The sequence below is a fragment of the Bos javanicus genome, chromosome 12 (assembly GCF_032452875.1).
Source record: "Bos javanicus breed banteng chromosome 12, ARS-OSU_banteng_1.0, whole genome shotgun sequence".
Taxonomy (NCBI): Eukaryota; Metazoa; Chordata; class Mammalia; order Artiodactyla; family Bovidae; genus Bos; species Bos javanicus.
The window spans coordinates 31,782,344-31,809,509 of record NC_083879.1 but is presented as its reverse complement, the minus strand read 5'-3'; the positions used below and the strand labels follow the sequence as shown (position 1 = coordinate 31,809,509).

General features: G+C 45.4%; 1 protein-coding gene across 2 annotated transcripts in view; it reads right to left on the bottom strand.

The window, feature by feature from the left end:
- The window catches only part of FLT1 (fms related receptor tyrosine kinase 1), a 205,240-nt gene that overhangs the window by 43,813 nt on the left and 134,261 nt on the right, over window positions 1-27,166 (bottom strand). For both annotated transcript variants that reach the window (XM_061434869.1, XM_061434870.1), the window contains exons 15-16: window positions 17,279-17,410; window positions 1,734-1,840 (exon numbers count right to left, since the gene is read on the bottom strand). In XM_061434869.1, the coding sequence (XP_061290853.1) occupies window positions 1,734-1,840; window positions 17,279-17,410 (239 nt within the window). The remainder of the gene's footprint in view (window positions 1-1,733; window positions 1,841-17,278; window positions 17,411-27,166) is intronic.

Genomic DNA, 27,166 nt, shown 5'->3' with positions numbered 1-27,166 from the left:
AGTGACTCTAGGCGGGTTACTTTACCTCTTTGAGCCTGTTTCCCTCTCCTTAAAATGGGAATAATAATATATTTATATCTTTGTGTTTTGTAAAGGACTGAGATATGACATAAAGAGCTCCCCAAATGTGCCACAAACACTCAAGACATAAAATGGTGAAAGTGATTTAAAGTGATTTTAAAAAAAATAATTAAAGCATAAGAGATGAGAAGCTTATTATGTTATGTAATGATTTTCTAATTCAGAACTACTTAAAGATAACTGTTTTTTTGATATATTTTTCTTCTATATATTTTATTTTAATATATTATCTTTTAACAGCAACCAAAACTAGCCTTTATAAATTAAAAAATTTAAATAAAAATAGTATAATCATTCTCAAAAAAAAAAAAGACTTGCATGTTAATAAGGACTAATACAGCTCTAGAAATTGAGGAGGTCTCTCCTTGGTACTTTACAAGTCCTGTTGATTGTATCTCCTAAATATCCCTTCAAGTCTAATCCTTTGGACTAAGCGACCGTCATTTCTGACTTAGACTACATTCTTCTGTTCACTGGGTTCTTCTCTATTCACTCTTGTCCTCTCTGGATCTTTCTCCTCAGCCTGAAATCGTCTTTCTAGACATAGGTCTCTCACACTTAAAATCACCTACCTTTGCTTAACCACCACCCCCCCACCCCCCACCAAGGCTTCCTCTTCTAAAACACAAAGGAAATTGCTTCCCGCGGCCTACAGGGCTGGCCTGGACAGCCTCTCCTCTCCTGCCTCCCCTCGTCCGTCGTCCCCACCTCTGCCCGGGTCAGTCTGTCCTCCTCACCGCATCTCCTCTGCCTGCAGACTTCGCCTCCCTTACATGCTATGTAGTCGGCTGACTCTGGTCACCGCTTGACGTCTGCCTGTGCTACAGTCAGTCTCTCCCCAGACTACACACAGCAGCCTCTCCTCTGCTCTGTCACCAGAGAGCCCTACACAGGGCCTGGCCTCTGCCCTGAACGGGCGCCTGGGAAGTATTTAAGGCATGAATGAACGAATGAGTGTTGGCTCGTTGCCCCCTCCCTCCCCACCCAATAAACTTCAGAGAAGCACAGGTTATGCTAACAGGCCTAATGATAGGAATCTGATGTCTTGAATTCCAACCTGAGCCTCACACGCTGAAGAACTTAATTTTAACATGGGGCTCAGAGTATGGAACAGCAGACAGAGATAAGACAGAGGTGGGTCTTTATTTTGCCTTTTCCTTTTTGTCTCTCAGCAGAGAGTGAGATTAAGAAAATGAATATTTCTCAGATCTCGTGTGGACTTTACAGACTTCCTTTTACACTGAAGATGTTCCTTCTATGTGTGGGACACAGTCATCTGTTCATTGTTCTAGCTTTTTATTTTTTGAATACCCCACGTTAGGGTGAGATGTTTGTTTTTTGGATTTTCTTTCTTTTTGGCCATCAGGCATGCGGGATCTTCATTCCCTGGCCAGGGATTGAACCCTTGCCCCCTGCAGTGGAAGCGCGGAGTCTTAACTGCTGGACAAACAGGGAAGGAAGTCCTGAGAGACGGTTTAATGATTCATCTGGCATGTTCACCTGTTCAGGGCCTGCTCTGGACATCAGGCATTTGGGGGAGCAGGCATTTTTGGGGGAAATCGAGCATGATGCCGCTACAGCAGGAGTGCCACTGGGCCTTGTGGCAGATTTTTGCCAAAAGGAGCATAGAATTTCATCTGAAATATTCTTACCCTTTTCAGTTTTCGGATAAAAAGCGTTAACAGGAGCCAGAAGAGGGTTGCAGCCACACAGGTGCACGTCAGAGTGATGAGCTCCAGGTTGGACTTGTCCGAGGTCCCTGGAGAGAGAAAAACACCAAGAGGCCGCTAAACAGCAGCTCACAACCCCTGGGTCTGTGATTTGACAGAAAAAGGTCAGTGGCCCCCAAGTGCTTCATCAGGGCGAACACAATTGGCTCCCAGCACAGAGCCTCTCACCTTCTGGGTCAGGCAGGGTTCACGCTATTATCGTCATAAACTCACATGGAAATGAAAAGACTTTCCAGAAATGTTGCTGTGGAGTTTGCCAACAACTCCAGAAATAGTGAGTTAAAAGCCAGAGGAGAAATTAAAAATGGGAAAAAAGATTAAGGCAGGAACAAGACCTCATTAAAGTGCTAAATCTGGACGATGTGAAATCTCCCTAATGGGTTTGAGAGGAAATTCTAAAGAAAAAGAAAAAAAAAAAAGAACATAAAAAGTCTCCTTGGGGAATCACAAACTTCTTCAAAGTAGACTTTAAAAATAAAAATAAAGCTCCAGGACTGTCACAATCACCCACTCACTCCTCTTGGAACAGACAGGCCAACCCTCCGGGTCTGACCACTCATGTCTGGATCTCTCATGTCCGAGGCTCCTCCTCAGGCGGAGCTGAGCCAAGGGACCTGCTGGAGCTGATTCTTCCCCATCACATTGTTCCTCAGAATTGGCGATGAAAGCTGAGCACTGTTTCTCCACGACCAGAAAGAAAAGACCCAAGGTATCCAAGAGAAGCTTCCAGAGAGGATATTCCTTGGGATTTAAAGGAATGCCCCAGTGAGCCAGGACCGAGGTTCCCTGCTTCTCGATGCCAGGGGAGTGTCCTGGGAGCTCTAAAGGGATGCCCTTGTCCTTGACCTTCATGGGTAGTAGTTTAGTCACTAAGTCGTATCCGACTCTTGCGACCCCATGGACTGTAGCCCACCAGGCTCCTCGGTCCATGAGATTTTCCAGGCAAGAATACTCGAGTGGGTTTCCATTTCCTTCTCCAGGGGGTCTTCCCGACCCAGGAATCGAACCTGGGTCTCCTGCATTGCAGGTGGATTTTTTACTGACTGAGCTATGAGGGAAGCCCATTCAAGGGAGACAGAGACTTAGTATCAAGTGAGGCCAAGATCAAGTGAAACTTATTCCCTTTAGAAATGGTGAGGCAATTTCCTGGCAGGCCAGTGGTTCGATCCCTGGTTGGGGAACTAAAATCCTGCATGCTATGTTCCATGGCACCTCCTGCCCTGCACCGCACCGCCCCCCGCAACCCCCAAGACATGGTGATGTGGATGATGGTATTTTTTATTGAGCACTTACTATGCATCAAGTCCTCACACCTGCCTATGAAGCAGGGGAGCAAGAAATATCCCCATTTCATGGATAAAGGCTTCATTGGCGGTGGGCGGGGGAGCTCTTGGTTTATTTTAACTTAATTATTTGACTGTGCTGAGTTTTATTTGCAGCATCCGGGACCTTTGATCTTCCTTGTGGTGTGTGGGATCTTGTTCCCTGACCAGGGATCGAACCGGGGGCCCCTGCATTTTTTGAGCACAGAGTGAGCCACAGGACCACCAGGGAAGTCCCTGGGCTCTTTGTTTTAATTCAGTGAAGATGTACTGAATCCGACTCCAGGCAAGGAGATGGGTGGGTAACTCAGGGAAAGCTGTTGCTATCAGGAGCTCACTTACAACCCAACCAGGAGGCTTAAGGCAAATGGAAAGAAATGAGGTGCAGAAAGTTTGGAGGTTGAGGGAGAGGTGACACTTGAAATGGATCTTGACCTGCAGGGGTGAAGGCAGGGGAAGGCACTATAGGCAGAGGGAAGGTGTGAGTGATGACCCAGAACTGGGAAATGGTAGGGCTCTGATGGAGGTGGGACAAGAGGCAGGGAAAGAATTCTGAGCATCCCTGTGGTCTCAACTCAGTGCCTCGGGCAGCTGGAGCCACTGCAGCTTCTCTGCCCGGAACAGGAGCAAGTACACAAGCTAAAAACTGGAGCCTCTTTCCTCTTCTCCATTCAGCTCCCATGTACAAACAGTCCCTGTGGGCCACAGTCCCCGCCACGGTGTGTCTTCTCATCCGGAGGGGACTCTGGCATTTCCTCTCTTTTCAGCCCACCCCCAGTTCCTGTTCATTCTGCTTCCATGGCTCATGAAATCCTCTCCTCCTGTCCTACCGCAGGATCACCACCTAAGTCAAGGCCCCTGCAGTACCCCTGAATGACCGCAGCAGCTTCCTAGCCAGCCTCGAGCCCCCAGTCTCTCCTCTGCTCAAGCCCACGAGATCTTGCCGAATCACAGATTCCATCCTGCTGTTCAGTCACTCAGTCATGTCTGACTCTTTGCAACCCTATGGACTGCAGCATGCCAGGCTTCCCTGTCCTTCATCATCTCCCAGAGTTCGCTCAAAATCATGTCCATTGAGTTGGTGATATCACCCAACCATCTCATCCTCAGCCGCCCCCTTCTCCTCCTGCCCTCAGTCTTTCCCAGCATCAGGGTCTTTTCCAGTGAGTCAGTTCTTCGCATCAGGTGGCCAAAGTATTGGAGCTTCAGCTTCAGCATCAGTGTTTCCAATGAATATTCAGGACTGATTTCCTTTAGCATTGACTGGTTTGAACTCCTTGCTGTCTAAGGGACTCTCAAGAGTCTTCTCCAACACCACAATTCGAAAATATTAATTCTTGAGTGCTCAGCCTTCTTTATGGTCCAACTCTTACATCTGTACATGACTACTGGAAAAACCACAGCTTTGACTGTATGGACCTTTATCAACAAAGTGATGGGGCTCCTTAAATTCCATCATTGCTGCCTACTCCCGGCACTGTCAGGAGAGAAACCCAAGCTCTTACATCCTGTCTGCCCAACCTCACCTGTTTCTTCATCTCCTGCTGCCCAACCATCCCCCCACATGCTCTACTTCAAAATACTTGTAGTTTCATAAATAGACCAGCCCTTCCAACTCTGTGCTTCTGCCTTCACTGTTTCTCTACCAGGATATCAACTTCCCAGGGGTGAGGTCACACCTTACTCGTTGTCCCCACTCACCAACTGAGTGGATAAGTCATACTTTGATTTGTCTCTAGAGAGTTTCATGAAGCTTTCAAAGGGTTCAGGCCAAATTCCCATTCTCGTATATTCACCCAATAAGCATATAGAACATCACCCAAGTGCCAGGCTCTGCCCTGGGGGCTGGAATGTGGTGGTAAATGAAGGGGCACGGAAAGGAGCTCATGGTCTAGTGTTCAGGTATGAACGGACAGGTGTGTTCAGAGCTCTGAGTGAAGCAGCAGTAGGCGGTTCTCTGGTTCACAGTCATGCCTCTGGTGCAGAGGACAGTGCCTGGCATGCGGTAGGCAGGCATCCTGAAAGTGTTGGTTGAATGAATGAGTGGACTTGGCTTCATTTGCTGCTCTGGCAGCTTGTGGTTATTCTTCCCTGGATCTCATGAGATGAACTGAGAAATTTCCAGGCATGACCCCCTCTTCTCTCAGTACGGGTCCTCTCGATGGGAAGACAATAAATGCAAGTTAATGAGTTTGGGTTTCCTTGGGTTTCCCAGGTGGCACTAGTGGTAAAGAATCCACCTGCAATGCTGGAGATGCAGAGATGCAGGTTCAATCCCTGGGTCGGGAAGATCTCCTAGAGGAGGAAATGGCAACCCACTCCAGTATTCTTGCCTGGAGAATCCCATGGACAGAGGAGTCTGGTGGGCTGCAGTCCAGGGGGTCACAAAGAGTTGGACAAGACTGAACAACTGAGCATGTATGAGCCCCTGAGGTGAGAGATTTAATGTTTCCTCTCAGTATTCTCACACACACACGTGTCTTTGCTTATGCTGCAGATATGTTTTATGTAACCAAAAACCAGACTGGGACCTGCTTGGGACACAGTGGCCTTTGGCTGCTGGAGGAGCCGAGAACATCTTGGGACTGAGCACAGTCTGCATACAGTCTCTGCAAGGACTGACCTCGAGAGACCCCGCTCACGGTGGGAACTTTCCCACTGCATTCCCAGGGGCAGGAAGTTGACCCCCGAAGTAATTCCACAGTCCTTACTCAGGCAGATTCCTTGCAGTGGGACTGAATGTGTCCGGGTGCACTTAGGCATTTAAGGAATCAGCTCATTAAAAACATCTTCGATGAACACTGGTTAGAAGGGAAAGGTCTATTTAATACTCTGTTACTGTTTTTTGAAAACTGAACTCATTTTGTGAGACCTGGTATCCAGGCTCTGCCTCTGTCTCGTCCGGTAACTTGATTTTCATCTTCGCTTGGAAAGTAACCATGAGGATCATCTGCTGTAGGTTGACCTAAGTCAGCAGCATCTCTTCCCATCCACTGTCGGCTGTGTTTTCAGGGGTCAGACATCCACACACTGGCCTGCCCTGGACCCAGCTTCACCTCGCTGGTGTCAGCTCATGAACATGGTGCATGAAACAGCCCAGCTGTATGTAGCGGGCGTAGGAGGCGGGGGAACATGGGTGGATTTGACAATAACAGGACTTAGCGCTGGATCTCAGGGCTGTCCCTCATGTCTGGTGGGTGTTAGAGCGCCGCATGGATGTGGCATGAGGATGTTTTTATATGGGATAAAGACAAGAAGGTGGCTGATTCAAAGAGGTCAGGTATTTGTACCTCTTATTTCAGATTGCGGACCGGGCTGCCCAGAACGTGCCATGTCAGTTACCCTCCCGGGCTTTGGCCCGTCCCTGCTGGGGTAGGACGGGCAGGCAGGGGAAGGGCTGAGTTCTGAAGGTGGCGTGTCTTTCTAGAGTCTGCAGAGCTGGGCTGTGTCCTGCCGTCCTGCCCTGAGCCTTTCTGACGGTGGTGGGCAGCGCTGTCTGCATGGGACTCAGGCTGTGTGACATGGCAGCATCATCCCGGCCGGGACACGTGGCTCTTTGTGGCCCCAGACCACCTGAGTGAACGGGCAGCAGAACTGGGTAGCTCAACTTATGCGGTGTAGCCGGGTGGTGCCTCCTAAGAAGTGAGGGCAACTCCCCAGCAAGCGGCCAGGGCCCCAGCCCCAGGCCTGCCTTGACTCCAGAGAAGGAAGTCTTTCCCTGACCCTGCACACAGCTGTGAGTGCCGGGGACTCTGTGCGCCAGCCCCGTCCCTAAAGTGTGGACGTGCCAACAGCACCCCACCTCACAGGGGAGATGGATAAAACTAGGTGTTATTTTGGAGGCTTCACTCTCTTTTCCTTTTAAAATATCCTCTTATTACTTCTTGTTTTTATTTATTTTTTATTTTCTTTTTGGCCATGCTATGTGGCATGTGGACTTCCCTGGTGGCTCAGACGGTAAAGAATCCGCCTGTAATGCGGGAGACACAGGTTTCATCCCGGGGTGGAGAAGATTCCCTGGAAAAGAGAATGGCTACCCACTCCAGTATTCTTGCCTTGAGAATTCCGTGACAAAGGAGTCTGGTGGGCTGTAGTCCATGGGGTCACAAAGAGTCAAACACGACTGAACGACTAACACACACACACACACACACAGCATGCAGAACGTTAGTTCCCTGACCAGGCATCGAACCCATGCCCCCTGCGTTGGGAGCACAGAGTCTTAACCACTGGACCACCAGGGAAGTCCTCCTCTTATTACTTTTTGTACTTCAAGTGCAACATAATTTTTTTTCATCCATATATATTATGTAAAACACAATTTGCTTTTCCTTCTAAAACTAATCAGACTTTGACCCAAGTACTGACCATTTTCCGTAAACCACTGAGTTACTTTCCCTGAGAGACTGGCCTAACATTCAGCATGGCTTAGGAGTTCTTCTCTGGTTCTGGTGTTTTAATTTGAGGGAACCATTCATGTCGGTTTATTGCCCATTATGCTATTGGGACATCAAGAGAAGGGTGTGTTTCTTATTCACTCTGCATCTCAAGCACTGGCCTAGGGAAAGACTCAATAAATGTTTATTATGGATAAAAAGAAAATCAATCAATGCACCTGAACCTGGCTGCCCATGGGAGTCAATCAAGCAAGGCTACACCTCCTTTAACCTAAAATCCAGTAACCAGTAATCCAGTTATCCTTATTGTATAATTTCTCTAAGGCTTATTGGACATTTAGATTGACTGTCATGCTGATTATGAGGGCTTCCCTGGTAGCACAACACAAAAGAATCTGCCTGCCAATAGCAGGAGAAGCAGGTGATGTGGGTTCGACCCCTGGGTTGGGAAGATCCCCTGGAGGAGGGCATGGCAACCCACTCCTGTACTCTTGCCTGGAGAATTCCATGGACAGAGGAGCCTGGTGGGCTTCAGTCCATGGGGTCGCACAGAGTTAGACATGACTGAAGTGACTGAGCACACACACATACACACACTTACTTTTAGGTATACATACGAATTGTGAAGCCTTATATGTATACTTGGAGAAGGCAATGGCACCCCACTCCAGTACTCTTGCCTGGAAAATCCCATGGACGGAGGAGCCTGGTAGGCTGCAGTCCATGGGGTCGCTAAGAGTCGGACACGACTGAGCGACTTCACTTTCACTTTTCACTTTCATGCACTGGAGAAGGAAATGGCAACCCACTCCAGTGTTCTTGCCTGGAGAATCCCAGGGATGGGGGAGCCTGGTGGGCTGCTGTCTACAGGGTTGCACAGAGTTGGACATGACTGAAGCGACTCAGCAGCAGCATATGTATACTACATAATTTGGTATACAGACACCAACTTGGGAAGTGAGGTATGGACATACTGTATTTGGATTAAATTTGAAGTACATTTCAAGAGGAACTTTAGGTAAAGATACTTAAAATTGCAATTCTATCAGTTCTATAACACATTTTTATCACAGTAAGTTAAAGCCTTAGGTCAAATAGCAATTTTGTGGCCTGGAACACCATTTGTGTGACTTACTGGCTAAGTCTAGAAAAAGTATAATACAGCAAGTTTTGTTGAAATGGAATTCAATGTATCATATTAACAAATAAGGCGTGCATGCTAAGTTGCTTCAGTTGTGTCCAACTCTGTGTGACCCTCTGGACTGTAGCCTGCCATTCTCCTCATATATTTGAGAAGCTTTTATCATATGCCATATACACTGTTAAGTTTGTTAATCCTTCCAGCAACCCTGTATGGTTGGCATGCCATAATTCACACCCATTTTGCAGATGAGCAAACTGAGGCTCCAGGAGGGAAATCATCTGTCCAGGGTTGCATGGCTCGTGGGCAGGGACACACCTGACTTCAGAACAGGGCCTCTTCCCCACCAGGTGGAGGGGCGGGCGAGCGGAATGGTTAAATAGGGACCCAGTTCTCAGTGCCGCCACTTCCCAGCTTTGTAACCCTGGACAGAGTCCTCACCCTCGTGGGGCCTCAGATTCTCACTTGTAAGTAGAAAAGAAAACCCTCCTTGGATTGTTACAAACGCGAAGAAGACTGATGCATATTACGTGCTTAAAATGGTGCACTGCACGGTCAACAAGTGTGAGATGTTCTCACTGAATTCCAGCACCATTTTTTGCATTCTCGATCAAGGCCAGCTTTCTGTCATTGTTTAGGTTTCAGTACAAAGGCATGCACAGCCTGCCCCCAGCCCTCCAGGGTGAAATCGGGGAGCTGCCAGCTCAACTGTCTCCCTCCTCTCCTGGGGAAACCCATGAGAGGAGTGACACCAGTCACCAACATCTCCGTGTGAATTAGTTTATCACACCCTTCCTAGTGTCAGGAGAGGAAGGGCAGAGACCTGTGTCAGAGGAGGCTCAGAAGGATGGGGGGGGGGGTGGGGGAAGAAGGATAGAGGGGAGAGGCTAGTCCCTAAGACGAGTCTGTTCCAAGCTTTTCCTTCTCTTTACGTTTGGGACTTTGTTAAGGAACGTAGCGTATCCTTCCTGCCGTGTGTGTCCTTCCCTGAAATGTGTCACTGAGGGGTTATTGTGGCACAAAATTCACAAACCACACCTGTTTGCATCCATCAGTCATCCTCAAAAAATGTTACAGGGGCTTCCCTGGTGGTCCAGTGGTTAAGAATCCACCTTGCGAGGCGGGGGATGTGGGTTTGATTACTCGTCAGGGAACTAAGATCCCACATGCTCTAGAGCAAGTACTGAGCTCCCTGTGCTGCAAAGAAGACCTGACACAAGCCCCCAAAATAAATAAGCTTTTAACAAATGTTAAAAATGGTAGCTATTCTTCAAGTTGTTTTCTCTTGCATAATTACAAATGCTATTATTATGCTTTGCTATTATTTCAATAGCAAAGCCTAAATGTGTTAGAAGAATGTGTGTATATGTATATTGGGTTGGCCAAAAAGTTCAAGTTTTTCAGTGACACTGTATAAGAACCTGAATGAATTTTTTTGGCCAACCCAACACATATACACATACATATATGTATATCGATATAGTGGTTATTACTTAGAGTAATAAAATACAGTTTATTTTAAATCCTCAGATGAAAATGTGTCCCCCTTGCATTGTAACAGTCCCCTTGAGTTCCATGGACTATGGAGGGCTGTTAATTTCAGAAACTATTCTGGTTAGTAACAGTTTTGTTGCTGTTGTTTTTAATATTAGCACTTCCCCTTTGAGCTCTCCACATGTGCTTCTGGGCAGTCCAAACCAAACAAGACCTGTGATTATTTAAAGAAGCCACTTTGATTCCCCAGTCCACTCATCCTTTTCAGATACAAAAATAACACATTGTTTTATCTAGGAGTATAAGAATCCTTTTTCAAAGGAAATAAAAAGAGCAGACAGTTTCCTTCCTGGCTAATGCGTGAACCTCTTTCAATCTGTTAAACATAGCCACAGACACAACTTATTTGCCCGGCTTCACTTCCTAAACTCAACCTGACAAGATACAGGTCAGGGGGAGGGTCTAGGTTGCATATATTAGGAAGCCAAGTCTGTAGCTTGATGCACCTAATTCATAGCCACCAGAGAGAGAAGCAGTGATTTAGACTCCAGACGCAAGAATCTCATTTCACTGATGAAATTACTAAGCAGGTACCGCCTTTAATTGTTCTGAACAGCATCCAAGGATCAAAAAAAATTTTTTTTCAAGGATCAGATTTTTATTCCATGAGCCCAGAGTACTTCTAGTCAAGATATTGCATCTAATTTGTAAGGTCCACATAATATCAACTTTCAGAAATTCTTCCTATTCAAGATTATCTTCTTCTAGGGAGCTGAAACCTGCCTCCTTGAAACGTTGCCACCATCTCCCTCTCTTGGTTCTGCTTCTCTTTTCTGGAGTGTTAAAGGGTAAGGCCAGTGTCTCCTCTGTCTGATAATGCCTTAAATATTTGCAGAAAACAGTCGTGTCACCCCCTCTCTCCAAGTTGACTCATTTTTAGACTAAACATCCTCCTTTCCTTGTGCTGTCTTATCATTACCCTATAAGGATATGGCTTCATCTGTTTATGCTTCTCTTAGAAATGGGTATGGATATTTCAGGTGTGGTTTGATGATGGCTGATCAGGTAATTTCTCAGCTAACCATGATTTTTCAGCAGAGAGGCTAGATACAGCAGTCACTCTGAGAGCAGGAAAAAAGCTGCAAAAGAGAGCAAAGGAGGAGGAAAGAGAACTATAAAAAGCAAACATAAGGACTCAAAAAAGCATGGCTGTTGGGGGCAATTAGGGTGAAAGTAAGGAGCCATGTACAAAGTAGCTGCAGCTACCTTGCAAATTACACCATTTCTCTAAGTGATATTGAAGACTGATGCCTCATGAGGAAAAAGAGGTCATGAATCAAAAGGACCAATTCCTCCGGGTATGGGAGGAATCAGTTCTGACCCCACCAAAAGGATAAATGATTTGCATCAGCTCTCCCCCTGAAATTATCTAAAACTACTGGATATTTTAAAAAATCTTCATAAAAGTTTAAAGCAATCTGACATAACAGGCCAAACTATGCATGAAAGTGGGAATGAAGTAGGGCTGAGGAAGATTGGGAAGGCATTTATACTCTGAGGGTTTTTACAGACCCTTATAAATAGCAGATTCAGTTTTCATGGCTTCCCAGAGTGTGGGGGACTGGAAACGAAACTCAGGGTCCTCACAGGGGAGGGATATCTCGTGGAAAATCACTGCAGATGGTGACTGCAGCCATGAAATTAAAAGACGCTTACTCCTTAGAAGGAAAGTTATGACCAACCTAGATAGCATATTCAAAAGCAGAGACATTACTTTGCCAACAAAGGTCTGTATAGTCAAGGCTATGGTTTTTCCTGTGGTCATGTATGGATGTGAGAGTTGGACTGTGAAGAAGGCTGAGTGCCAAAGAATTGATGCTTTTGAACTGTGGTGCTGGAGAAGACTCTTGAGAGTCCCTTGGACTGCAAGGAGATCCAACCAGTCCATTCTGAAGGAGATCAGCCCTGGGATTTCTTTGGAAGGAATGATGCTAAAGCTGAAACTTCAGTACTTTGGCCACCTCATGCGAAGAGTTGACTCATTGGAAAAGACTCTGATGCTGGGAGGGATTGGGGGCAGGAGGGGAAGGGGACGACGGAGGATGAGATGGCTGGATGGCATCACTGACTCGATGGACGTGAGTCGGAGTGAACTCCGGGAGTTGGTGATGGACAGGGAGGCCTGGCATGCTGCGATTCATGGGGTCGCAAAGAGTCGGACATGACTGAGCGACTGAACTGAACTGAAGCCTGGCATGCCAGAAAGCAACCCCCCTCAGGGTAAAAGTAAAGTTACCTACCTCTAAATGAGAACTGACTGCATAAACAAAAATAATACTACGTGGCTATAAGCAGATGGGATTAGCAGATGCAAACTATTACATGTAGAATGGATAAACAACAAGGTCCTACTGTATAGCACAGGGAAATATATTTAATATTCTGTGATAAAGCATAATGGAAAGAATGTGAAAAAGAATGTGTGTCTATGTATAACTGGATCACTTTGCCGTATAGTAGGAATTAACATAATATTGTAAATCAACTGTACTTCAACAGAATAAAATGTTTTAAAAAGTAACCAGTTTCTCACAGAAGTCAATGGACTAGTCAATAGGAACTGTTGAGAATTATTTAGACTTTGTCATTGCCAGAGGTAATATGGATGTGGGAGGTCCAGAATTACTCATAACTCACTGCCTTCTTTCCTGCCTCATTCACTTGGCTAATCCAACATCCTGCAAGGCTTCGTTCAGAGGTCAAGTCACTCTCCCTATCACTTGCAGCCTCTATGAAGTCCGTTAGCCCTTATCAGCGGCATTGTGTAGTATGTTTACTGCTGATTAGTATTTCTATTTTACCTGTAGGAGGAGCTCAAAATGTCTATTGATCTGGTTCTCCTGGTTTCATGTCCCCCTTAATTGCCTTTCAATGAGGTTTTCAAAGCACATGGAGCTTAGTGAGCATTTCTCAAAAGCCCATATCCTGCATGAAAGTGAAAGTGTTAGTCACTCAGTAGTGTCCAACACTTTGTGACCCCCTGGACTGTAGCCCGCCAGGCCCCTCTGTCCACGGGATTCTCCAGGCAAAAATACTGGAGTGGGTAGCTGTTCCCTTCTCCAGGGGATCTTCCCGACCAGGGATTGAACCAGGTCTTCCGCATTGCAGGCAGATTCTTTACTGTTTGAGCTACCAAGGAAGCCCCCCATATCCTGCACAGTCCTGAGCAAATAGATAAGCTGTTGAGTTAACAGCTAATTTAATTTGGCTCCTCTCTGTTGCCCTCAACAGTATAGTGATGTATTTCTATAGCCTGCCGGGCTATAGTCCATGGGGTTGCAAAAGAGTCAGACATGCTGAGCAACTTTTACTTCACTAGGATTACTATATATAAAATTACTATATATAAAATATATATAAAATTACTATATATAAAATTACTACATACACACCAAGGACCCACTGTGTAGCACAGGGATCTATTCTCAGTATCTTATAATAACCTGTCATGGAAAAGAATCTGAAAAAGAATATATATATAGAGAGAGAACTGAATCAGTTTGCTGTTTACTTGAAACTAACACAATGTTGTGAATTGAATGGACAGCAATAAAAATGAAGAATAAAAGGTGAGAGTAGGATTGTCTGGAGGAGAACAAGCGGGGAAGGGAGGCTGTTCAGACCGAAGGAGAACGATGTGTAAGGGCAGAGGACCAGGGGCGAGGGGGTGTGTTCTGGTTTAGTCCAGCTGAGGGGCTGGGGCGTGGGGAGGGTGATGAGAGCTGAGACTGGAGGAGGACCTGATGCACAGGGATGAGGAGAATGGTGACCAGAAACCCCTGCAGGATCTGAAGCAGGGGAGAAACATGTCAAAGATCAGTCATTTAACACTACTCTGTATAAAATAGATAACCAATAAGGACCTGCTGTATGGCATGGGGAACTCTGCTCCATACTCTGTAATGGCTTGTCTGGGAATAGAATCTAAGAGTGAGTATGTGTAACTGATTCACTCAGCTGTACATCTAAAACTAACGCACTTGTAATCAACTATACTCTAATAAAAAATTTTTTTACAAAGATGAGTCCTGTAAAAAGATGACTCTAGACTTGGGCATGGATTGGAGGAGGGCGAAAGAAGAAGGAGGAATGCTGTCCGAGAGGGAAGGGATGATGTGCACAGACGACAGGGTCAGTTCAGCTGAATGGCAGCCGTGGGCCATTCAACAAAAATCACTTCCCGTTTCCTCAACAGCGAATGATCCAGGTTGATAGAAACTTGGAGATGACCACATTGCCTGACTTTGCTGAAAAGCATGACATTCATGGGAGGAGGAATCAGGGGAAGCCATCTAGAAGTGGGGAGACAGGACAAGAAGGAGCAGGGTGGGGCTGGAGAAGTCCATGGGCTCAGTTTCACCCTAAGGCCTTGCAGACAAGCTCCTGGGGTGCTTCGGGAGAATGGAAACCTTCCTTCTGCAGTTTGCAAAGACCTAGACTCAAGTAAGTCCTGGCCATGCTGCATGTTCATGGTACAACTTTGGACCAGCAATTTAATCTCTTCAAGTCTCCATCTTCTTATCTTTAGACCGAGCATAATACTCCTTCTTTGGATTCTCGTGAAGTTCGTGGGATTCAGTTTGTCAAGTGTCTCGCCTGGTGCCTGCACATAAAGGTACTAAATAAAAGTACTAAGTAAATACCAGTCTGCTACTAAGTGCTGGGGAGGGAATGCAGACAATTGGTTGACACAGCTCCTGCCTCAAAAAGCTTGTGATTCAGTAGCAAAGAGACGCATGTGCTCAGTCAGTATCTGACCCTCTGTCCATGGGATTCTCCAGGCAGGAATACTGGAGTGGGTTGCCATGCCCTCCTTCAGGGGATCTTCCCGACCCGGCATTGAACTTGCATGTCCTGCACTGGCAGGTGTATTCTTTACCCCTGAGCCACCAGGCAAGCCCCCAAAGAGAAGCATATCGATTCCTAACTATTCATGAAAGGAAGACTAGAGTAAGTTCTGATTCAAGTTTCTTCATTGAAGAAAAATGGTGTGGGTGAGGGGAGAAAAGGACGTATATCTGACTCAGCTTTCATCCCGGAGGATGCAACAGGGCAGAAAGCATCTAAACTGGCCCTAGAGAATAAGGAGGATTCGCCTGAAACAGGGAGGCGCCTGGAGAGAAGGCATTCCAGGCTGCATTAACTCAGTTAACCCAGGCCATGCCTAGCCTTCTGCTGTGAGTCAGGCTGACTGATGGCCAGAACCCTGGCTCATCAGCCCCCGATCCGACCTGGGGCTCCACAGTGCCCCTGCTCTGGCCACAGCTGCAGAAGGGGTGCCAGCAGACTGAGGCAGCTAGAAGAGTGGTGGTCACGGCCAGTGGGTGGGACAGAGTCAGCGATGTCATGAAGCAGTGGGGCTTCTAGGAAACTCAGAGCAGCCTGGCAGAAGAGGGGAAGGGTCAGGAAGTGGTCGTCTACGAACTTGCGTAAATATCTCTGCTTCAGGCAAGGGCTTCTCCCAACCCATCAGAGCCCAGGATTGAGGATCAGGGAGACCCCCTCACTCTCTGGAGGCACCCCCTTCTCAGATCTCCACCCCACCCTCCCTGATGCAGTCTGGGGTCCTTGTTAAAGTATCAATGAACAGTCCTTTACAGAAGGAGGTATTAAAGAGAGAGGTACCCTTGATGCATTATCTCCATGTGTAAGCAAATGAGTTGATACTTTAAAACCAGGATGATTGGGGAGACAAATAGGACCATAACTTAAAGGGTTTGGGAAATGCTACCCTCGACTTTTTTCTGAAACTGTAAATTGGTAGTTTCAGATTTTTCAGGAGACTCTCCAGGATCATTTCCTTGTAAGAGACTGGGACTAATGGGTTCCCTGGTGGTCTAGGGTTAGGATTCAGTGTTTTAAACGGCCATGGCCTGGGTTCAGTCCCTGGTCAGGGAACTGAGATATGGAAAGCCTCAAGGTGCAGCCAAAAAAAAGAAAAAAGAATGGGGATGATAAATTCTCAGTTACCATCTTTAAGTAGTGTAGTTTCCAGGGCAGAAAAGTTGATGAATTTTGCCTTCTCCCTTAGTTCCTCCTTAGGAAATTCTTATATACTCTGAAGTCTCCTTGGGAGCATTTGCGAAATAGGCTGCTGAACGACATGTGAAACCTCAGTGAGTCATAGATGTGTACACCCTAGAGGTGCCAATTTGAAGACTTTATGATGCTGTAAATGTCATGTTTTTGGGCGATTCTTGGCAGTGAAGAATTAAAATCGAGGTCTAATCTCTTTTCTGAATGGAAGCCACGTGGCCAAAGCCCAGGCTAGGATGTGGCCTTTTTGGGTTTTGCTGCTCAACAGAGCTGTTTGAGGAAGCCTGTGGAATACTTTTCTTCATCGTGGTCTGTTTACCATGTGTGGCTTCTCTCTGATCATATTTTGCAGCCTGTGCTGTGCTCAAGTCGTGTCTGACTCTTTGCGACACCATGGACTGTAGCCCACCAGGCTCCTCTGTCCATGGGATTTTCCAGGCAAGACTACTGGAGTGGGTTGCCATGCCCTTCTCCAGGGGATCATCCTAACCCAGGGATCGAACCTGGGTCTCTTGCATTGCAGTGGGGTTCTTTACCACTGCACCGCCTGGGACACCCAGTGTGCAGCCTATTTCATGTTAAAAACAGGCTTATGACAACACGGGGAAGAGCCAGTGTATGTGTAACTGAATGGGAGTGGGAAAAGAATGAATAATTTCCAGCATGTGTGATTTTTTTTCCTCTCTCTCTCTATGCCTGGCTTCTGTCTTCTTGGATTTCTTTCTCACAGGCGTGGCCACTCTGGCCATTCTCTGTCATGGCTCTGGCATTGACAAGCTCTCCCATCTTCCAGGGTCTACTTTCTCCCGGAGCCTGTGTTCTGACGGCGGCCTCTTTCCAGGGTGGCCGGCCTGTGTCCTCCTCCTTGGCCTTGCGGGGAGGGACCAGACAGGCTAGCCCAGTGGGACGGGGATGGGAGAAGGAAGTCGGGGAGAGGAACATACTGGAGGGACAGCGGGGGATTGGGAGTTGGCAAGTTCACCAAACGGGGAAGCAGGTGTCTGGGCAGCTGTTTACCTTGCACAGTGAGGTGGGCCGAGCTCTCTGCCGAGCCCTTCAGGTTGCTGGCTTTGCAGTGATACACGCCTGCATCCTCTTCCGTGACTCTCTCGATAAACAGTGTGCTGCTTCCCGGTCCTAAAATAATTCCTGAGGAGTGAGAGATGTTTACATTAGTGGGCCTGGATGACAGAGAAAACAGCCACGTGTGTGACACAACCCTCTTCCTATCTTTATGCCTTCGGATGAGGAAATCCAAGCTCTGCTTCATCTGGGCCAGCGCTGCTTATTTGGTCTTGTCCAGGCTGTCTCGTGGCACCTTTTGGAGCTCTGAGCCCCTACTTTGGAGATGCAGGTCTGACCCAGGCCAGAGAGAAAGATGGGGCAGCTGCCTGAACCTTGGAAGAGCACATGTCAAGGAAGTGTGTGTGGGTGTTACTTGCTCAGTCGTGTCCAACTCTTTGCAACCCTATAGACTGTGGCCCACCAGACTCCTCTGTCCATGGGATTTCCCAGGCAAGAATACTGGAATGGGTTGCCATATCCTCCTCCAGGGGATCTTCCCGATCTAGCGATTGAACCCAGGGCTCCCACATTGCAGGCGGATTCTTCACTACTAGTGCCACCTGGGAAGCCCCAAAGAAGGAGTATATCGAATAATAATAATAGCAATTGTTGTTCAGTTGCTCAGTCATGTCTGACTCTTTGCGACCCCATGAACTGCAGCAAGCCAGGCTCCTCTGTCTTCCACTATCTCCTAGAGTTTGCTCAAATTCATATCCATTGAGTCGGTGATGCTAACTATCTCATCCTCTGCCACCTTTTTCTTCTTTTGACTGATAACAACAACCATTTCCTCAATGTCTGCTGTGTGCCAGGCAAGACTGAGACCCCATTCCTGTCTTTTTTTACATTGGAGGGTAATTGCTTTACATTGTTGTGCTGGTTTCTGCTATGCATCAGTGTGAATCAGCTCTAAGTATACATGTATCCCCTCCCTTTGGGGCCTCCCTCCCAGTCCCCATTGCTGTCTTGGCAATCATCCTGTAAGGGGTTATTGTCTCCTTCTTACAAATGCGGTAAGCTGAGCTTCAGGGAGGTTAAGGAACTCAACTGAGAGCGTGCAGTCGGACAGAAGGCACACCTGTGGCTCAGGGGTCACAGCCAGGCCTATTTCATGGTCACGGTGGTGAAGAGCGTGGGCTGGGCTTTGAACGAGGCTTCACCACCTGCAGCTTGTCCCTTTAGGCCAGTTACTTCACCTTTCTGTTTCCATGTCCTTCGCCTTAAGGTGACAGTGAAAACAGCTCCTACTCGATAATGGAAAAATGGATAGCAAGTGCCCAGCACACAGTAGGTGCTCGGTAAATGCAAGTTGAAGTGTTACTGTGGAGCGGGTGTGAAGGAGGGGGATCCAGCTTCCAGACCCAGTTGCTTCAGTACCAAGTCCTGTCACCCTGTGTTTGAGTACTGATGCTTAGTCTGAGGCTGAGACTGGATGGTGGGAAGGGGCAGACTAAGGGGTGGCGTCTGCTGAGGGACAGTTAACTCATACCAGGCACAACACACATTCACACACACTCTCTCAGACACACACACACACACCAGCAAACAGAAAATGTTTGAGTGAGAATCAATACATGTAGCATAGCAGAGCCAATTAAATGCAAAGTCTGGGCAGGGAGGAGCTCATTAAGAACAGGGAAGTCAGAGGCAGCACGGAGGCGGTGGGCTTTGGGTTAAGGTCTAAACCATTATCAGAGGTGATGGGAAAAAGAGGGGGCATTGAGAAGAAGCAGGACCCTGGAATGAACATGTGCTGAGTGCTGGTTCTGGAATAAATTGGGCCTGACCAGACCAGAGGCTGTATTTTGTTAGCTGAAATAGTTTGTATTCTCCTGATTATAAAGAATAACATTCGATACAGAAAACTTGAGAAATATATTGGAAAGCATAAAGAATATAAAAATACAAACAAACCTATGGTCTCACTCCCAGTCAATTGTCCTTTTATTTTTTTTTTGCCATACCAAGCAGTATGTGGGATCTTTATTTCCCAACCAGGGATTGAACCTGTGCCCCCTGCATTGGGAGCCCAGAGTCTCAACCACTGGATCACCAGGAAGTCCCCCTTTAGTCTTTTTCAAGTGGCCTTTTTACACAGCTTGTTTATTGACATCATATTTTAAGCTTGAGCTTCCCAGATGGCACTAGTGGTAAAGAACCCACCTGCCAATGCAGGAGATGCAAGAGACATGGGTTCAATCCCTGGGTGGGGAGGATCCCCGGGTTTAGGAAATTGCAACCCATTCCAGTATTCTTGCCTGGAAAACTCTATGGACAGAGGAGCCTGGCGGGCTACAGGGCCAGTCGGTGGAGTCACCAAAGAATCAGACACAACCCAGCATCTAAAGAACAGGTGCTACACACTATCCACATGCTGGCAGTACAAGGATAAGCGGCAAATCAGTCCTTGCCTGCGCGGGGCTTCAGTTACACTTCGGGAGAAGCACAAACAAAGAATGTCATTTCAAGTGGCCATGAAGTTTGTGAAGAAAATGAGCCAGGTTAAGGAGGGCCACAGGTTGAGGAGGGTGAGGAAGCTATCTTAGGCGGGCTGTTTGAGCAGAGACCAGGGAGGTGGGCTAGCGTGAACCAGGTGAAGACATGGAAAAGGGCATTTCAGGGACAGGAAATTGAAAGCCCGTGGGGGCAGGAAGGAGCTTGTTTAGGGAAAGACACAGTGGCTTTGTTCTGGAGCGATTGTGGTTGTTTTTACAATTAAGCAATTTAATTTTTAATTTAAGTAACGTTTAATTTTAAGTGATTATTTGGGTTGCCCTGGCTCTTCGTCGCCATATGCAGGCTTTCTCTAGTTGCAGGAGCGGGTGCTACTCTCTAGTCGCAGTGTGCGGACTTCTCACTGTGCTGGTTTCTCTTGTTTCAGAGCACGGGCCCTAGGGTGCTCAGGCTTCAGTAGCTGTGGTACACAGGCTTAGTTGCTCCACAGCCTGTGGGATCTTCCCAGACCAGGTATCGAACCCAGGTACCCTGCACTGGCAGGCAGATTCGTACCCACTGTACCACCAGGGGAAATGCCTGGAGCAACTGTGTTTGTTGGAAGTGGTAGGAACTGGTGGTATCAGGGATCTTTGTGAAGGCTTGCTAATGGGTTAGCATGTGGTACTTGAAATGCCAGGTCATAAATGTGTGACTTCAAGGCTGATGGTTTGAACAACTGTGAGGATAGTGGTACATTTCCTGTGGGGGAGCAGGTTTGAGGGAGAAAAATTGAGAGTCCTGTCTTGTGAAGGGCCCACGGCACATCCCAAAGGAGGTTTCACTGGGGCCCAGGAAAGAGGTCAGAGTTGTTGTTCAGTCGCTCAGTTGTGTCTGACTCTGCTACCGACTGCAGCACGCCAGGCTTCCCTGTCCTTCACTATCTCCCGGGGTTTGCTCAGATTCATGTCCATTGAGTCGGTGAGGCCATCCAACCATCTCATCCTCTGTCGCCCCCTTCTCCTCCTGCCTTCAGTCCTTCCCAGCATCAGGGAGGTCAGGTTACAGCGGCTAAGTGGAATCAACATTTGGGAAGCAGGGACTGCCAGGGGGATGGAAACAAAGCTCATGGGAAGTGAGTCCAGCTGCTCTGAAGCCGGAGCCCCAGGAAATTAGAGGAAGAGGAAGCAGCAGAGGCTTAGAAGAAGTCGCCCGGGAGGTTGCAAGAAAAGCAGGAGAGCCTGAGTCCTAGATCCGAGGAGAGAGCTCACAGAGGAGAACAGGGATCTGCTGCATTCAGAGCAGCTGAGAAACTAGGAAGATAGAGATGGGAGATAACGAACTGCTGGATTTGACAATGAGCTGCTTCAGTGATGTCTGGCAGAAGCGTGATGACTTAGAGAATAGGAGGTGATGGAGGAGAGATGGGGGTGGAGGTTAACTTTTCAGGGAGTGTGCCAGAGCCCTACATGAGGTCAAGGAGTGAATTCTTGTTTGAAATGTGAAATTTTATAGCATGTTCATGTGCTGATAGGAATAATCTGGGAGGGAAGAAAGGAGGGAGGAAAAGATACTGAGGGAGAAAGAGGAGAGAGGAGGAGAGAGGACACAGAAGGAACAATACCAGGAGAAGTGAGAGGGAATGGAACTCAGCGGCCAAACTGACCTTGGGCAGGAATCCGGAGAGCTCAGGATGGGACAGGTAGATCCAACAATTTGGTGATACATTTTCTCAGTAAACAAGAGGTACTCATCGGTTGAAATTGAGGAGGAGGAAGGAATTTTGGAAGTTTGAAGCAAGAGAAGAAGGTGTGAAATAGGGTGCTGGCAGAGAAAGAAAACAAATCCAGTTGTGAAATGCTGTTAAGGTTTTCCTAATGCATATACAGCTTTAAACACTGACCCCTCTGTGCATGTATCTTATTGGTTGGTATTAGGTTATATCTAATCACTCATGACTATAAACAATAGTGCAAGGACATTTTTAAGCATAAAGGTTTTTTTTTTTTTTTAATTTCAGATTATTTCCTTAGGCTAGATTTTTCAGAAACAGATCTATTAGGTCAAAGGCTCTTCATTCACATAATCAAGCTGCCTTCCCAAAACATTATTCCAGTTAACACTTGGGCCAGCAGAGGGTGAGAGACAATTTTATCACTTTCCTGCCAGGACTGAGCAGAAACATCTAAATAATACAAAACACAAAACTTTGTTGGTTTGATAGAGAAAAAATAAGTTGTCTTAATCTGTGTGTGTGTGTGTTTTGGAACATTCTTTCATGTGTTCCTTAGCCATTTTTATTTTCAAAGCACCTGTTTTGAGTCGTTGACTGGGAAGGTGAGTTCAGATGAAGGAGAGCTTTGAAATCCTGGCTGAGGAGTTCTCATTCATTGGAGAAGGAGAGGGTCACAAAGGCTTTTGAGGGAAATGACATGAGAGCTGTGTTTAAGGAAGTTTAGTCTAGAAGGAGAATGCAGGATGGACTGGAATGAGGAAAAAGTGGTATCTGGAAGTCCAGCTCACCAAGTGGTCATTCAGGCAAGGAACGATGAGGCTCCGAGTCTGGATGGTGGGAAAGGAAGTGGAGGGGAAGAAATGGAAGCAGACACTTTGCAGAAACAAGCCACAGGGATTGGTGCTTTACTGGATCCAGGAATAGACCAGGGATGAGTCCAAGGTGCTTCTGGAAAAAAAAACAGAGCTTTCCCCTGTAACCTTGGCTAGATCACTGAATCCCTTTGGGGCCATTTCCCCATCTGTGAAACAAACAAACAGAAAAACCCTCTGTTGTACATACTCCATGGTATTTGCTATGAGAATCAGTAGAAATAATTTAAGTGAAAGCTTTGAAAAGTAAGGTATGGTGTAAGGGATGATCCCAGAAAGAGAAAGCATGGCTGGATGGTGGGTGGTCGGGGGAAAGGACGTCAGGAAGAGCAGCGAGCCGGTTACCCACGATTGTCTCCACTGCAGCTGACCTGCATCTCAACCAAGTTCCTATCACTCTGATCCCAAATTAAGGCTCAGGGCATGGTCAAATAAAGCTAGAGGACTTGGACTGCACCCAAGGAGGCAGATGTGTAATTGGAGAGGTAAGAGGATGAAGCCAGAGATGCTGATGAGCTGACATCATCTGGCCCGGGTCCCTCTTCCCACCACGTGGAGGAGAGAAGGGGCGAGACAGTGTCCAAAGTCAACAAGCACAGCTCCTCTTTCTGGCTTGGCCGCACGCTGCATGACAGCAAAGGCAGGGACCTGGATGTGTGACCATCAGGCTCCGAAGCCTCATCGCACTGTTCTCCTCCTCTGTTCTCGCTTATTTCCCTTCTCACAAAAACAGGCCAGTTACTCCCCTCATTCTTTTCCCCCATTCCTCCAATCTTCTGCCCATACTTGACTATGGTTGTCTTTCCTAGTTTCTTTAACGCCTTAACCTGTTACTACCTTTATACAACCTATTCTCTGTGATACAGGCTCTGTTCTGCTGTGGAGCTCACCTTTTAAGGAGGGCTCCCCTTTTAGTTTAAATTTTGATTAATTTCAGAGATTTTAAAAGTGCAGGAAAAACACAACCCCTGTGCTCACCATTAAGATAACCAGATGTCAACATTTTCCCACCTTTGTTTTATATAAATGAAGTTTATAGATGCTTTTCCCCTCTCTCCAGAGGTACCACTATCCTAAAGTTGGTGCATCTTGGTTTCACACAGGTTTTGGTGCCTTGTCCACATAAATATCTATCTCTATAGACTATAATATTGTTTTGTGGTTTTAAAAATTCCAAATAAATTATATGATATAGTACATATCCTTTTTTAACTTGGATATTTTTCTATTCTACAATGTGTTAATATTTATCTTTGTTGATACATGCAGATGCAGTTAATTTTTAACTGATGTATATAATATTCCCTCGTATAAAAAAGCCACAGATTTTTTTAAAATTCACTTCTCTACTGTGGGATAGTTTTCACTCTTTTGATCTTTACCAAGAAGGCCAAAATGCACAGATGACATACCTATGTGTGCATTGTTATACTTTATCTCCTTGTCCTGGGTTGTAGAGTATACCCATTTTCGACTCTATCAATTATTACAAAATTGTCTTTTGAAAATATACTAATTTACACTTTAACCAGCAGTGAGCAAGCACTCCCCTTTCCCACTTACTTACCAATACTTGGTGTTTTCAGGTGTCTTTAATCGGCAATATTTGGGGTGTAAACATCTTGATATGGGTTTAATCTGTATCCCCCTGATTACTTATTGGGTGGAATATCTTTTTTCAGTTTGGCTGGCCATTTGGGCTTCTTTTCCTGCGAATTACCAGTTCACGTCCTTTGCACATGTTCCTCTTAGCCTATTTGTCTTGTTCTCAATGACTTTAGGCTTCTCTACATGTTTTAGATACTGAGCCCTTGTTGGTTCAATCTGTTAAAGTCTTCTCCATTCTATGAGCAGTCTTCTAAACTTTGTTTATGGTGGATTTTTAATATAAAGACTTAAAATCCTAAGGCAGTCAAATGCATCAATCTTTCCATTATCCTTTGTGCTTTTTGTTACTTGTTAAAGAAATATTTCCTATTCCGATACCATAAATCATTTCCCTTATATACTTTCCTCCCCTCAAAATCTGTTTAAACAGTTTGCTTTTCCTCATTTAGGTCTTTAATACATCGAGATTTCCTTTTGAAGGGAGTATGTATATTGTGTGAGATAGGGACCTAATTTTTACTGTATTTTTACTGTAGCCAATTATGACAGCGAGGCTTACAGAATAATCTGTTCTTTTCTCACTGAATTGTGAAGCGAGTTTTGTCAGATACTAAGTTTCCACATATTTGTTGTTCTGTTTTTAGGCTCCACAATGGCCTATCTATCCTACACAAGTGAATCCATGATTAATTTAGGATTGCTTGATAACACTTCCTAATATTTGGTATGAGCTGATGCTGTTTTCAAAATTGTCTTGGCCCTTTTACACTACAGTACAGATTTCAGGTTTAGCTTGTCAAATTCTGTAAAAAGCACTGTTGGAATGTTGATGGGAATTTCTCTGAATTTATGTAATTCAGTACATTGGGAGAAATTGTCCTATTTATTTTTAGGTTGAAACAAATGAAACTGTCAATATTTTGACCTATAAAAATGGCTCACAAGTGGTTCAACTTACTAATATATGTCCCCTTCTAAGAATACCAAATATCTCTGTGTTACTTAGGTCTTCTTTTACGTCATTTGATAGCTTTAGGATCTTCTCTTTAAATATATTGCTTTTCAGTTATATTTTCCTAGATAAAGTTATAATTTTTGTTATTATGCAAAATGGCATTGGGATCTTTGACAGATCACTTTATCTGAATATTCTCTTTCCCCTTTGGGTGTTCATTATTAGAATGAACAAGTAGAACTCAGAAACATGAGGCTGTACTATGTTTTCCTGAGATAATTCAATTGTAGGCCTGCTTCTTTCTAGAAGGATTGCTTACCTAAAGTCCAACCACAAAAATCATGATAATTCCCGTGGAAACTTACAATTTATCATTGTCAAAACTCTCTTCTTCATCCATCAAAGTTCGACTCAAATGACATTTCCTCCATGAAGTGTCCTGTGATTACCTGTCAGAGGTGCTGATTTGTATCTGATGGAATTTTATGCCCTTCATGTTGCATATTTTTGAATTGACTTTGTACCTATTATGTGTGTGTTTTTCAAAGGTAAGGAATAAGTTTTACTCATTTTCCTTTTCTCTAGGATATAACAAATGTCTGACTGATGGTAGGGAATGAAAGTTACGCTTAATAAAATAAAAAGTAATTTTTGTTATGATGGTCTTGGCTTGCCAACTTAATGATAAATGTTTTGAGGTAGGCATATGATAAATTTTCCATAAATGGTAGCTAGGATGATGATGTATCTAATTCTAGGTACCTAGTAAATAATCACACCTTTAGATTGTCCATTCTTTTTTTTTTTTAGATTGTCCATTCTTAAAGGAATTCATGGGCTTCCCTGATAGCTCAGTTGGTAAAGAGTCTGCCTGCAATGCAGAAGACTCCGGTTTGATTCCTGGGTCCAGAAGATCCGCTGGAGAAGGGATAGGCTACCTACTCCAGTATTCTTAGGCTTCCCTTGTGGCTTAGCTGGCAAAGTATCCACCTGCAATGTGGGAGACCTGGATTCAATCCCTGAGTTGGGAAGATCCCTTGGAGAAGGGAAAGGCTACCCACTCCAGTATTCTGTCCTGGAGAATTCCATGGACTGTATATAGTGACCCACAAAGAGTCGGACACAATTTAGCGACTTTCAGTTTCATAGGAATTCATTAACTAAGAGCTGTATCTGAATTAAGGATCAGAAGAGCAAAAATATAGATTCAGGATGGTTAAAGGTGGCCCAAGAAAACTAGATGTCCGATTGATTTCCCACAAATACCACAAAGGAGACACTATATATCTAGTCAAACTTCTGGGGTTTGGAAAATTATATCTGGGGAAGAGAAATTCAAGTTTAGTAAACTTCAAAGGCTGACAAAATTCAGACATGAAGGATGATGGCTCATTAAGTAGCACTAAAAAGATGAATGATTCCAATGTTTTCAAATGTTCACCATGCGGCTTCTTCCTTAATTGAAAATTTGACTCTAAGATCAAGCCTTGTGGCAAAGCCTTTATAGATGTAAGAAAAAAAATGTTGGTGAAATACGGAATAATCTAAGACACAGTGAAAGGCAGCCTTATAATAATGTGCTAAGTGGGAAGAGAGTTGTGAAATGTTGAAAACATATAGTCTAAAGGCAATCCGATGGGCAATGTGATCCATGGTGAGACTCTTTGCTCTATAGCCTTGAAAAAGATAAAGATGAGAAGCTTTTAGAAAAGAATTAGATTAAGGACAGTGATGGGGGGAAAAAAAAAAGCTGTATAATATTCTTCTCCATGCAACCACTGAATAAGGGAAAAGCCATCCACAAAGGTTCTTTCATTTGGGATAATGGCTATTGCTTCACTAGTTTGACTTTCCGAAGTGGGTTATGATAACAGAATACTTTTTAAAAGCTCTTAAGAAATTGTAAACCAGATGCATTGAAGGGGTTATGGTTGAAGTGAGCACCTTGAAACTGTGCCTAAAACACATGTATTTCTAAACATGTTAAAGTGAAAAGCACTTTTTTTTCCCGCTCTTTCACTGAATTTTACTATTGTTCCAATGAAGTATTTCAAGATGCTTTGGGCACATAAAAAAAGGTGTCAAGTGGTGCTAACTCTGTGGTTATGAGCTGTAAAACCTTAGCTACTCACTATGTATGTCTATAAATTATAAACACAGACACTTGTGTGCTCACACATGTAACACACACACACCTTGTCCCTGCCCCAACAAATTCTTATGGTGTGTCCAGATTT